The 14,784-nt window shown below is 40.8% G+C and overlaps 1 protein-coding gene across 1 annotated transcript; it reads left to right on the forward strand.

Moving 5' to 3' along the window:
- Positions 1-482: 482 nt before the first annotated feature.
- Positions 483-14,662, forward strand: si:ch211-105c13.3 (uncharacterized protein LOC325758 homolog). The gene is made up of 3 exons (XM_061819112.1): positions 483-717; positions 12,795-12,916; positions 14,315-14,662. Exons 2-3 carry the CDS (start codon positions 12,797-12,799, stop codon positions 14,465-14,467), a joined length of 273 nt encoding a protein of 90 aa, XP_061675096.1. The 5' UTR covers positions 483-717; positions 12,795-12,796; the 3' UTR covers positions 14,468-14,662.
- Positions 14,663-14,784: the final 122 nt, after the last annotated feature.

Genomic DNA, 14,784 nt, shown 5'->3' on the forward strand with positions numbered 1-14,784 from the left:
TCAGCAATATAGTAGCTGGCGTGTGTGTGTGTGTGTGTGTGCGTGTGCGTTTGGGCGGGGGGGGAGGCGATAAGAAACTAATCCTGTGACGTCATTCAGGCAGCAGAAGCTGGCCCTTGCTGTTCCAATCACTCTCCCACTTACAATGGTTCTTGTTTTTGTGTGAGAGAAGGACAAAACGCACCATGAAGCGTTCAGTGTCCTTTCGAGCAAGTTTAAATGAAATTATGTGGTGCACAGTTGTGTTTTTTGTTCAAAAGCTTTAGTCTCCAGTCAGCAACCATCTTCCCTTTCTTTGCATAAGCGAGCCAAGTTTCAGGGCGTGGTTGCATCTGTGAGAAAGTTACACACACGCACCCTCCTGCATGTAAAAATAAAAACTAAACAAAACAAAAAACGTTTGAAAAACGGGTAAAAAAAAAAGTTTCACAAGAAATAACGCACAAACGTGTTGTAATTGCACGAGATGAGTGCGATCGTCAAGGGTTGGCCAAGCAAGGCGAGCGGCAGGCCAGGCGCCCCCGTCCACATTCCTTCTCCCCCGCGCATGCACACGCCCTGTGACAGTGGGGGAAGAAAAAAAAAAAAAAAGTTGGCCGCTCCAGCGAGAAGTTAAATCACGGAAAAGAAATGTGTTGCCGCCTCATCTAGCGCAGAGGAAAAAGAAGGAGCTGCCGCACTTATTTTCTTTTCTTCCCTCCCTCCTCAAAGTTAACGGTGAGTGCGGCTTTATTATTCTCTCCCTTCTCTTTCTCTGCCTCCACACCAGTGATCTGTTGTTGTCCGTGTTTGAATTGTATCTTATTTGGACACAATCTCGTGAATGTTGCATTGCGGTTTTTTTCTTCTTGTCCCGCTCACCAAGGCGTCTCGGCGGATCAGGTTGCCCTCACCCCGGTGGTAAATGAAGCCCTGTCCCCTTTGCACGTCAAGGGAAACCCAAGCCGTGTCACTGTGACTTATTCATGAGCCCCAGTGTCACTCCTGCCTCTGCTCATTGTGCAAATTGTCGCCAGTAGTTTGGGCTACAGCGGGGCACCCCCACCCCCACCACACCCCAAAACCCCTCACGTCTTCGTTACGCACTTTCGGCTCTTGTGACTCGTGTGATGGAAGTCAGATTTTGCAACATGCTTCTCTTGACTTGAATTATTTTGGGACTGAAATGTAACAGGAAGTGTTCCAGTCACACCCTTTTCATGCTAACACATGACAGCAGGGTGCAGTTCACTCAAGGGGAGGATAATACATTTACTATATATGCTATTGTCCAATATTCAAATGCACTTGGAGTCACTTTGCCTATAATTCTTTATGATCAATAATCACATTGAATTGACGTTGTTTTCACAGACACACATGATTAATATTGAGCTCCAAACGCCAACAAACCAGAACTACAAAACGCCCCAACACATTATTAAAATAATACAAACACGTTGAACCTGAAATTGGCACATTGTGTCAAATAGACTGCTTTGCAAAATATTTACAATGTATTCTATATTCAAATGAATACACTACAAAAAGAAGATATATGTTTAAACGGATGAATGTTAGCTTTGTTGCTTGAATTTAATACCTGCAACACTTCCTAAAAAAAATAAAATAAAATAAAAAAAATAAAGCTGGGACACTGGAAACAAAAAAACTGTTGAGGAATACTCAAAAAACAGCAGAGTATTCCACAGGTGAGTGCCGCAAATGGGTACAAAAGGAGCATCCCTTTAAAGGCTCACTTTTTCGCAAGCAAGGATGAGGCAAGGTTCCCAACTTTGTGAACAACTGCATCAGCAAATAGTACGACAGTACAAGAATATTTCCCATCGTACAATTGATAGGAAGGGTGTCATTTAGCAGGGTGTAGCAGTCAAGAATGCAGTTGTCCCTGTAGGACAGTCAATGTACAGCTTGTATTTAAGGACTTTGTGGTTGAGTTTAGCTTAGTTTAAATTTCCAGGAATACTGAGGGGTAAATTTGGGTGATTTCTTTTCAACTTTATTTATTCGGCTAGTCTTAGCATTGGGCCGTCCATACTTGCCTGGGGAGGAATGTAGACACCTGCGAGTATGAACGAGGCAAACTCGTGTGGTGGGTAGAACGTCTTACAGTTTCAAAACAACGACTCCAAGTCCAGTTTGCAGTGTGTTTTGATTTCTGGAACCAATTATTGGCATTTCCATTCATTTCACTGGGGAAGGATGATTTGAGATGTTTTTTTTTTTTTGTTTTTTTTTAAGTTAGAGTTCATTAAACTTGTATCTCAATGCACCACTGTACTGACAATAGTTTACATAGTGTACAATAATGACTTTATTCTTGGACTCTTTTCATTACGTTTACCACAATATTACAACTTGTAGTTGTTTTTTTAACTTTGGTACCAATAGTCATTAGAAAAAATGCAGCATTATTAATAAGAAAAAGCACAATTTGGACTTGTCTGTACATCTCTTTTAATGGCGGTGAATCTGTTGTGCTTACTGAAGTGACTTTTTTTTTAATCAGACAAACTTCATACACATTGATTTTTGTCATAGGTTTTAAATAAACTACATACTTCAAGATTATAGCAAGTATTTAAAATAAGTATGCAAAATGTTTCAAAATGAATGTTCTCCTTCCACGAATCTATTGAACATTGCTTGCATGTTGACGAACAAACGGCTTGAGTGCCCTCAATGCTTAAACTGACTGCTCGTAAAATTTACCACACTACAACCTTTTAGTACTGGTCTTTGTGTACAACGCCACACGAAGTTAGTAGTTTGCCTTTGGGTGATCCTAACCTGCTTTTCTCCCGAACCAGTTTCTACTTGTTTTCTTTCTACGTGCAACAGTGACTCCACAAGCTGCCAGACGCACTTTGTCACGTCCACCGCACGTGTGCTCGCTTTTCGTCCATTTTGTCTCCTCACACTCACTCGCAACACTAAAACAATGTAACATAACCAATAATTGTGTTAAAACATCCAAATGGGCTCGGGCAGAGATATAAATTTCTTTTCTTTTTTTTTTCTTAATATTTATTTTAACTTTTTGACAACTGGTGCCAAAATGTCACAAATGGCGACAAAAAAAGTGCTGACTGCACAAAAAAATAGCAGTAAAGTACAGTGGGACATGTTTAACACAATTTGTTCCAAAATGCTGGTCAGACCCTTTGATCCTCCGGTTTTTGTTTCCAATTGGAAATAATGGAAATAGAAATCTTTCATCACAGGCAACCTCCAACCATCTTCACACATTTATTACTTGTATGAGGCATTTTCGGAAGTCAACTTATCATGCCCCGAACTGGCATACCAATGTGAAAATAACTTCACTAACAAATTAATAAAACACATGAAACGGAACAAATGGAAAAAAAAATTAACCCATTCATGGACAGGGTGGCAATTTTTTGCCTTATTGAGATAAGTCTCCTAACAGGCCAAAATCAAGGAAATAACACTTCTTCTTAGCTTATGGTTAAATTATATGATAACTTTACTAAATTATAATCTCATTCCAAAAATAGGACGCTGGCTGCGAGAGGGTACCTGGGTTTTCTTAGTAGATGGTCCCAAAAACCAGAATCAGATTAAGACACTTAAATATTTTGATATACTGAAGGATATAATGCGTGAAAATCATGTCCCAAAAATGGGACGCTGCCCACGAATGGGTTGGAAAAAAATTGCAAATGTGAATACACAGGTGCCCAACCTCAAGTATATGGAAATCACTTTATATATTAATATGTTTGTTTTACCAAAAAACTCAACTATGCTCATAATTTCAAATAAACCCAAGGCTAAAAAAGTGAAGGGTGGAGAGTCTCTGTCGTGTAAATGGACAGCCGTGGTCAATGAATCCAGCAATCATTACTGACAATACCCAAATCAACTAGGGAAATCTGCTTCTTCTCTGACAATCGCACCCCAAGAAAATCACATGGGATCGGTATGATTCATGTAAATGACCCATTTAGAGTTCAAAACACTGAATTTCACCCTAAATTGACTGTTTTGCTAGTACGACCAATCCAGACCACTAAAATAGTTGATCCTTTACAGACAGACAATACTTCTATTATTACAAGCCCATTTTATCATCCAACGGAATTTGAAGATTCTAAAAGCGCATTCCTACGTATAATTTAGCTATTTTATAGGGAGTGTTGTAATCCAATGAAAATAAATATTTTTTTATATACTAAATAAAGACCCAAGTTTAGGTGGGATGATTTTTGTTTCCAAAACACCTCTGAACAGTAACATTAGTGTCAATGCTAACCATGACGTGTTCAGGCGTAGTTGGTTTATGATGTTTCAAGATTATAAAAGAGGCCCAATGACTTAGCCTGCACCGTGGCACAAGAATCCTTGGTCACGTGATACAAGAAAACAAGCTCCGGACTTCACTACTTGGGGTGTCCCAATCCGATCTTGGCGATTGGAAATTGGTCATACCACCCCAAAAAAAAAAAAAAAAAAAAAAAAAAAAGAGCATTCGATGGGACTGAATCTAAAATCCATGATTTTACCTATTATACAATAAGTTCATACCATGCGCCTGGGGGGATCCCAACAAGGCTTAGTTACGTCCGAACATTGTAGCAAGGACTAAATGTGAGTGTTGCTTGCATTAAGTCATTTACTGAAACCCCAGTTGATGTTCACTGTAAAACTAAACCCGCAAATCAAAAGAAATACATATTTTGCATAATCCAGTTATCTTCACCGTCACAGCCTTAGTTTTGTTTCTTCGTTTTTGTTCACAAAAATTGCTACACACCAGCTAACGGAAATTAGCATTGAACTCGCGGCATTTAAATTCCTCAAAATAATGATGATTGGTGAACAAACACTGCATCACCACATACAAGGGGGAAATATAACTATACAGTACTCTGTTGCATAGAGAAACTGTTAAAAAAAGGAGTTGCAATAATATTTGATCGTGACTTCAACTCTCTTAAATTCCAGTTCACCACAGCAATAAGTGAAATTTGTGAAAAAGAAATATCCCCTTTAAATACACCCTAGGTATATTTTTGTTGCACTTAAAGCACTTAAATGTTTTTCGAAGGGCCAGAAACCCAAACACCCAAAAAAATGTAAACATTTAAACACACAGCATACTACAGTATACCATTATTATTTGCTAGGCTTATGTTCTTCTACCCCTCTTCCCTCGGCAAATCCTAAAAATCCACAAATTATTGATGCAGTTTTAAAATGCCCTTGTGTGATATTATATATGCTAAAATATGCTTCCCAAACACATTCTAAAGACAGTTTTACTAATTAATATCTTCTGCTGGGGATGACACAACCAGTTGTAAGATTTAGAGGGGAATTTCTTTTTCACAAAGGTTAGGTCGCATTGAATAGTTTTCCCCCCCTTAATAAATAAAATCACCAGCTAAAAAATACATTTTATGTTTACTTGGGTTATCATTGTGTGATATTTACATGTTTGATGATCTCGGACATTAAAGCCGGTGGGATGTGGGATCATTTTAGAAGCTGGCTAATTTTCGTTGCACTGGCAGGTGCTTGACTTCCACCTCGTGGTTACATGTGGACCTGCCTAATTATATTCTTCTTCTTCTTTTTCTTTCGGATTGTTCCGTTATGGGGTCGCTACAGCGTGTCATCTTTTTCCATCTAAGCCTATCTCTTTTATTAAGCAATGAACTTAGTTAACTATTGATGTAGCGTAAAACATTACAGCAATAAAATGCCTTGCCTCTAAACAAATATCTGGCAGCTTACTGTCCAACAGTGAGCCACACTGGTGGCAAGTTGTCAAGTGGTTCACGCTGGCAAGCTAATTAACTGTCACCTCTACTGTTTTTGTGATTCTCCCCCTCTGACCCCCTCCCCTCCTGTTACTGCTATGCAAGTATGTTTTGTTGCGTAAAATAGTGACAGTCAAAGCACAATATAAGGTAGGCCTTGCTCAAGTGCTGTGAGTCATGCTTGAGGGCAAACCACGTGCTAATGTGCACACAAGCTGGCAACCTCGTGCTCCGATTAAAGTTCACTAGCACACTACTTCCCTTTTCCTCACAATTCGGAATGGCTCGGTCCTGGTACGGGCCTCCTCCTTTATTTCATGTTTATCTCGTTACACCTACAGTGCTTGCTAATAGGCGGCGGCCTGTCTGTGGTGCTCATGTATGGCCTACGCGCGCACACGCATGCACTCAACAGTATGCCCGCTGCTGTGCTGTTGTTCCAAAGGTGTTGGGATGATTATAGCACACTGTTAAAATACAGTAATTAAAAAATAATGATGAACAGCAAGCTGATGACAGAGGCTTGGAAAAGGTGTCTTTTGTATGTTTGTGTTGTCGGGCCTCCGTGAAACACAATCCTGATTTGTGTCAGTAATTAGGTTAATGCAACCAATGTCCCAATTGTTACTTCTTTGTGTGTGTGTGTGTGTGTGTGTGTGTGTGTGTGTGTGTGTGTGTGTGTGTGTGTGTGTGTGTGTGTGTGTTGTGTGTGTGTGTGTCTTTGTGGGTGTGGACCCGTGTGTTTGTGCTCAATGTAAGCATTGTACTCTGACATCAGTGTCACATGGGAAGTGTATTGGCAGTTCCTATGCAACAAAAACAACAATAATAAGATGGCTCCATGCAGGCAGTCGTCGTCATTGGCCAGAATGTTTCCCGAGTGTCTTTTCCTAGTCAGTCAGTCATCTTTTCTTCTGTTGAAATCCTGCAGCGAGACCTCAACCGCACTGCAGAGATAATGATGATTAGCTCCACATGAGCGGCTCCATGTTGCATGCAGTATATGGCAGCTGCCTTCAAACAGATGGCTTCAAATAGTTTTCACTTTTGAATGTGGCGGATGGGATGGTCTACTATTCATACTATACTATATAATGCTAAAATAATAAAGCTTTTCTAGATACACAAAAACTGTTTATAATTTCATGCATTATTCATTCACTCCATAGTCAGTTTACAGTTGGCCCAAGGCAGTCTGACAGAAGTATGGCTGCCGTTCTGTCCATCCGGCTCCTCTGACTCCTACCAAGCATTCAACCATATTCATTCATAGGCAATGTGCTAGTCAATCTAATAGTCACTCGTGGTAGCCTAAATTAATACTTGTGTAAATTCTGAACTTGCTGTAGTCACTCACCGACACAAGCACAGTCAGAAATTCATAATTTTAGTAAACAGTTGAACTTGGTATGCGTCCTTGTGTCACATGACGATGCCACCTTACGCCGCTCATAATCATGGAAAAATCATTTCAGGATCGTCCCAAACAAAAACTTTCTGCCTAAAATAGTATTGAAGCAGTGGGATCAAAGTGGTGTGCACTGCTTTGCTACAAGCTGTCCTTCTGAGAGGGGACTCTGCTAGACGTTCTCAACGGCCCCTCACAACACATCTGGGTCTGCCAAGTCAAACCGGCATCTTCTAACACCATTAGAGCTAATTTTCATCATGTTGTGATCAGGTGTCGTCTCTGCCCCTCTCCACCCGAGTGTCTACGACGTGTGGCTCAAAGTCCAATGATACCACCAGAAAGTTGATTTGTCGGGTGGCCTGGTGCCGAGTGCTTGTAGACACACTTGTGTCAAAACAAAGTGTTCCTGATTGACAATCGCCGGCGAACACTGAAGTCCAATAACGGAACACTGCTAGGGTTTTGGTTGGAAAGCCATTCCTCCCAATCACGCTCTTCCAGGTCTCACTGTCCTTGACCACGTGAGTGTTGATATCCCACAGAATAACCATTGAGTTCCCAGTAGTGGTCCTCTCCAGCACTCCCTTTAAAGACTGGGTGGGTATTCTGAATTATTTAGCACATAGGCATAACAATAGTCAGAACCTGTCCCCCCCACCCAAAGGAAGAGGGAGCCTACCCTCCCAGCCACTGGGTTACACCCCATCATACCGGCACTGATGTGGGGGAATCAGTCTGCCCACACCTGCCAGCCACCTCTCACTGTGAGCGACTTAAGAGAAAAAGAGAGTCCAGCCCCTCTTCAGAAGACTGGTCACAGAGCCCAAGCTGTGTTAAGGCGAGGCTTACTCTTTCCAGTTGGGATTCTCAAAATCACACACCAGCTCAGGATCTTTCCCTACTAGAGAGGTGACGTTCCACCTCTCTTTAGCTTGCTACTGTAGCCGAGGATCTGAGCACTGAGGTCCCCGCCTTCGTGAGATGCTCAGCTCACTTTGCAACCGACCTCTATGGGCCCATGGGAAAAGACTCCTACATTGGGGTTTTTTTGGGCTTTGCTCAACTGGGCCCCAAGGGTGCAGGCCCGCCTTCCACGTGCTCACCATCGAGCCCCACCTCCATACCCAACCGACCCGCATACTTTTTCTAGTGATTAAACGATATTCAGCAGCTCTGCTCCAAATGTTTTAATAGCATTCCGCATCTTGTATTACATAACATCTTGCATCGTACTGGAAGAAAATATTTACTGCCTAACAAGAAATTACATAATAAAATAACACAATTGGATCAAAGAACAATTACAGTATCTCTCACTCCTTACTAGAAATGGAAACGTGGTTAGCAGTTGAGAAGTTTGACTCTCAAAGGAGTTTGCCCGTGTGAATGGTTGTTTATATGCACTGCAGAACAAAAAAAAAGGATTTATAAGAAAGTGAAAAACACGAGAAAGAGATCATCTAAGCACATTTTACATTAGACAAGTAATCTCATTGTCTCATTTAGCTTTTTTTTTCACCAAAATATTACCACCAATATTTAGATAGAATTGGCAAAACCAATGGTTTGCTTGAGGTCTCAACCAAAGACCAAGACTCTCCCCCCCCCCCCTATTTTGAACAAAGGGTGGGGGAATTGACCCCTCCGTAGAGGGCACTTAACCACGCCTCCTGAAGTGACGTCACGCCACGTGCGCTGACGTAAGACAAACAATAAAAATGGCAAATACAATACAATACATTGTAAACTGAGACATACGCCATGCTTCTGATTTCATTCAAATCAACGATATATTATAGATTCTAAATACAATACATTCTGAACTGAGAGAGACGCCATGCTTCTGATTTCATTCAATCATTCACACATAGCAATGTTATGCTAGCGGAGAACGTCTCATTCATTTATACGAGACGTGTATTAAAAATTTAGGGCATATCTTCGTGCAAACACAGTCTGGTTAAGCTTCGGCCGCGAGCCTGCAAGAAAGCGACACGTTTGTGCAGTCCGATCATCGCTAAATATCGCTCAACAAAGAATAAGTGTGTCAATCGTTCACACGTAGCAGTGTTATGCTAGCGGAGAACGTCTCATTCATTTATACGAGACGTGTATTAAAAATCAAATTTAGGGCATATCTTCGTGCAAACAGTCGTCTGGTTAAGCTTCTGGCCGCGAACCAGCAAGAAATCAATACGTTTGTGCAGTCCCATCATCGCTAAATATCGCTCAACAAAGAATAAGTGTGTCAATCGTTCACACGCAGCAGTGTTATGCTAGCGAGGAACTTCAAATTCATTTATACAAGACATGTATTGAAAATCAAATATAGGGCATACCTTCGTGCAAACATATGTGTTCCGGTTGATATTAGATGGATTCAGTTGATGATGCGGTCTTCCACAAAGTTTGATCCATCGAAGGCATTTTTCGTACTAGGTCTTCGGTTTTGGAAAGGGTACGAATCGAACTCCACCTACTAGCCTTTCAGGATACCTGTCGTCACTATTACAAAGTCCGTGACTACACCGCTTAACCATATTTTTTGTTAAATAACCCAAAAACGCTAACTAAACCTATACTGGACCATTCAATGTTGTCAGAGAAAATGGCGGGAGCAAAAACAGGCTTTGGTCTATGCAGATCTCTGGCCTCAGATTGGTCTGTGACGCGGATTGCGCAATATCCACGGAGGGGTCAATTGGGCATGGGTGGCTGTAGTCCGGCATGTGAAATGATCCCCACTGGACGGTCTTGCTTGCTTGGCTCCCCCTTGCGGGTGCACGGGGCCAGCCCACCCTTCTTTTGATGTGCTGGCTCAGGAACTCCGTACACCAGTTGACTAAAAAGCACGTGATATGGTGTTCATTCCCTAGTAAGTTTGATAGGGTCGCTATAGGCTTTAATTGTTGGTGCTGGGACCACTAATAACGACACAGGTTATAAAAACATAATAACTCGCACGTTCTTCCAGGTGTTTAGACACCAAAAAAATAAATAAATAAAAAATCCCACCACACTTCTCGTCAGAGCACCGTCTTGCTTATATATATAAAATATGATTTGCTGCTCGGCTGACCTTTATATGAAAGTACTGGAGCATTCAAGTTTATAGCTACAGTAAGTGAACGGCAGCATTGTTGGAGCAGGCCAACAGTAGGAGGTAATCCGAGGCGCCCGAAGGGATCTCGGGGATCAGATGTCCTCTGTCAAAGATCACTGCCCCCGTTGTGTTCCCCTCTCCTCTTCCTCCTGCTCATCTTACTAAACAATTGATTTAATGTACTGTAGACATTGGACTGTTTAAAAATCCTCTGGGTAATAAACCAGCATATTTGTATTAACAACAACAGTATCACTTTCATTATGACAGAAACCCTGAAAAGCCTCCTTCACTGGTCTGTAATCTTTGTGGACCAGCCTGAACACGTCATAGTTAGCATTGACACTGTTACTGTTCAGAGGTGTTTTGGAAACAAAAATCATCCCACCTAAACTTGGGACTTTATTTAGTATATAAAAATATATAAATTTTCATTGGATTACAACACTCCCTATAAAATAGCTAAATTATATGTAGGAATGCGCTTTGAGAATCTTCAAATTCAGTTGGATGATAAAATGGGCTTGTAATAATAGAAGTATTGTCTGTCTGTAAATTCAACTCTTTTAGTGGTCTGGATTGGTCGTACTAGCAAAACAGTCAATTTAGGGTGAAATTCAGTGTTTTGAACTCTAAATGGGTCATTTACATGAATCATACCGATCCCATGTGATTTTCTTGGGGTGCGATTGTCAGAGAAGAAGCAGATTTCCCTAGATGATTTGGGTATTGTCAGTAATGATTGCTGGATGCAGTGACCACGGCTGTCCATTTCAGCGACAGAGACTCTCCACCCTTCACTTTTTAAACCTTGGGTTTATTTGAAATTATGAGCATAGTTAATTTTTTTAGTAAATCAAACACATTAATATATAAAGTTATTTCCATATACTTGAGGTTGGGCACCTGCGTATTCACATATTTGCAATTTTTTTCTAACCCATTCGTGGGCAGCGTCCCGTTTTTGGGACATGATTTTCACGCATTATATCCTTCAGTATATCAAAATATTCAAGTGTTTTAATATGATTCTGATTCTGTTTTTTGGGACCATCTACTAAGAAAACCCAAGTACCCTCTCGCGGGCAGCATCCCATTTTCGGATGAGATTATAAATTAGTACAGGTATCATATAACTTAACCATAAACTAAAAAGAAGTGTTATTACCTTGATTGTGGCCTTTTAGGAGACTTTATCTCAATAAGGCAAAAAATTGCCACCCTGTCCATGAATGGGTTTTTTTTTTTTTTTTTTTTTTCAATTCTTCAAGATATCATCCCCTGTCTTCTATGGGAATCAATAATTGGTGGTCTATCCCAATTTATTCAACAATTTGGTGGGTTAAAAAAAATTATAGCCCTTTGGAATTACAGTGGGGGTTATTGTAATAAGCAGATTTTTGCTGTTTGTATTCCGGCCCGATACAAGATACAAGCTACTTTTATTGTCACTTCTAGAATATGTCTAAAACATACAGAGGATTGAAATGATGGTACTCAGTGGCCCACAGTGGTACAAAAGGCTGTATAAAGAAGCTAAATAACACTACATCATACTGTATGTAATGAAAAAAGTTCAATTTGTATGTACAAACATCAAAGATTAGGAGATTTGCAACATTTTCACAGTACCAAGGACATAACGACGTACAAATTAGATGGCAGCGTGAGGTGATTTTGTGTGTGTGTCTGTGTGCAGATGTACGTGTGGGGTTCGGCGATCAGGTGGGCAGATGATAAAAGAAGTTGTTAGAGCAAGTAGTTGTGCCTTTGTTGAACAAAAAGCTATGACTGTATCTCCACCTTGAGACTTCTCGATATGACAAAGACAGACTAAAACATTGCGACAATAAAATAAATAAACGAAGGACACAAAAACAGCATTTGGTCGGGACAGAGAGAAGCCGCTGTGTGTGCACACTGCCATGCTCGATGACAGCCGGTTCCCCTGTGGAAAGTAGCGGTCCACCGAACCATATTTGCTGTATTGGTACAGCTCTGTGGCAGCCTGGTTGATGGAGCATCGTACCCTGTCACGTCACATTTGTTGCGAAAGCTCATGTGGTACGACATGGCATTTAAATCTGCAACGCCATGTCACCTGCGATTAAGGTTTCTCATGGCAGCAAAATCGTGGCCACCTGTCAGCCACTCATGAAAACGAAAGTTTTTGCTGAAGCCCGCATTGTGCGCGACAGGTCGGTGGGGCTTGGTTGTTGCGTCATGTGGGCAGTAATGTCTTGAAAATCACTTTTGATGATGAAACAGGCTTGTGTTCATGATGAAATATCTCTGCTCTCCTACTTTAGCGGTCTTTAATATTAGTTCAACAGCCTGGCTAATGTTAGTGTTCAGCAACATGTGCGTCATATTTACTTTCACCAGATCACGTTGTTAACAATTCATTGCCATTTAATTCGCATCTTGTTTTTGTGCACAAATTTGACAAAAACTGTATAATATGTATGTGATCTTTGCTGTTTGTCTGTAGACATGGAGTCAGCCATCCAAACGCTGGTGACTACATTTCTTAGTTCTACCAGAGGCAAGGAGAGCATGGATGGGAAGTGTTTCCAGAAGATGGTAAAGAAGCACCTTAGCGGTGTCATGGAGGTAAAGATCCTCACCACTCAAAGATCTGACATTTTGACTGTGGATAACCCATGAAGTAAAACTTGAAACGGTTACTATTGTGGAAGTGGATTCATGGAAAAAAGTACAACCACAGTCTGCCTCCACTCGTTCCTGCAATGAAAGGAAAATATGGAAGTCCAGGTAACGCGAACTTAAGCGCTTGAGTAGCTGCCAGAGTCTGTCCTGAGCTCTAGCAGCAACGGTTAATAATGGGATAAAAGTCCTTTTCATACACGTTCCGTATATCAGCTGTTTACACCTCCATAGAGCGACTTTCTAACATTGACTCGGTATTAAAGTTTCAATTTCATTTCAAAAACACCTTTCAATCGCCTCCCGTCAGATACTCTTGTTTGACCCAGTTTTGTACCCACTTTTCCATATTTGGCTAAGACAGCCCCCTTTCCTTTGATTGGATGATAGAAAATAAACTTTTAATTTAATTTTCCTTATTAAGTTGGCTTTTCTGAACCGATGTTCCGCTGTATCATTATTAATTATCCAAAATCTATTGGAATTGAAAACATTATTGAAAGAAGAAGCATTATTCATTGTCAAAAATTGTATTGGACAAATTAATGACAAAGCCTCAAATTAATTGTTACATTTTTCATTGAGTCCCTCTCAATATTAAACATAACTCGTTCTAAAGTCCCTGTTAAATGAAAGTAAATTGTCTTCCAAATTTGACACACTCATGAGAAGTGTTGTCAACAACCTTCCAAATTTGAATGACTCAAAAAATAAATATATAAAAAGGGGCTTCAAAATCTTGAGAATAAAGCTGTCCCCCTCTGCTCTCAGATGCTGTGGGCGTTTTCACTGAAAGCAGTGCCCCCTCGATTGTCAGTCAAGTGCAAGTACTCCACCTGGAAAAAAATGGATCCTACTTAGTCCAGCAAGCAACTTTCTTATTCCGACACATAATTGTGTTTGAATCGCAAAAATGTATCTGCTTATAGTTTCTGGTAGCAAGAATATAGCCTCTTGGTTCCTTGTAGACCTTCTCCACGCTGCAACAATGAGGGTCTCTAAAGCGCCAAGACCAGCGTGAAGGCCCAGTCCTCACGCGGGCTGGATGCGGTTCTGAGAGACTTTCTAAGTCAACCCCCGATGCAGTGGCGACACGGTGCGGTTTTAGCCCGTCTTTGCAGGGTGTTTAGGAAAATTTTGTGGGGTCTTGAAAGTATAAAAAGTTTCTTTGATTGTTGATTTTCAATTTACTTTAAATGTTTTGGAATATGTTTGGAGTGTGCACATGTAATTATTTTTTTTTGTATTCAAGGATCTTTTTGATCTTGCTGATCGCGATTTGTAAGTTTGTTTTTTTTTATCCACCTCAAACACGTCTTATGTTTTTGTGATAATGTATCGCAGAACACAAACAGCTCGGCGGCCGTCAAGGACATGCAGAATGGCCTGGACGAGAACAAGGATGGGAAAGTCAGCTTTCAGGAATACCTCACTCTGATTGGCTACATTGCCAAAGCGGTCAGCGAGAGCAAGCACCCATCCAACGCAGCGTCATAGATGGAGACAAATTTGGGGCAACGTTCTTTTGTGCTTCTTTTTATTCCACCCCACACATTAACCAACCTTTTGTATCAACCATTGTCCTAACCCGCTAACGTCCATCTTTTATTCAATGCTCCCTCCATGTTGATCTCAACAAAACATTCAAGAACTTCATGTCCAGAATGCAATTAAAGCTTTATACTGACATCACATTGTCGTTGTATGCCATCATTTGTGTCTACAGTATTCACGTTTGGAGTGGTTCCCCTAACATTCTGCTAAAATTAGCTGTGTGTGTGGCTTCCCTGGTGAATATCAAGTACTGGAACTAG

This window comes from Syngnathoides biaculeatus, chromosome 5, assembly GCF_019802595.1.
Source record: "Syngnathoides biaculeatus isolate LvHL_M chromosome 5, ASM1980259v1, whole genome shotgun sequence".
In the NCBI taxonomy this organism is placed as follows: Eukaryota; Metazoa; Chordata; class Actinopteri; order Syngnathiformes; family Syngnathidae; genus Syngnathoides; species Syngnathoides biaculeatus.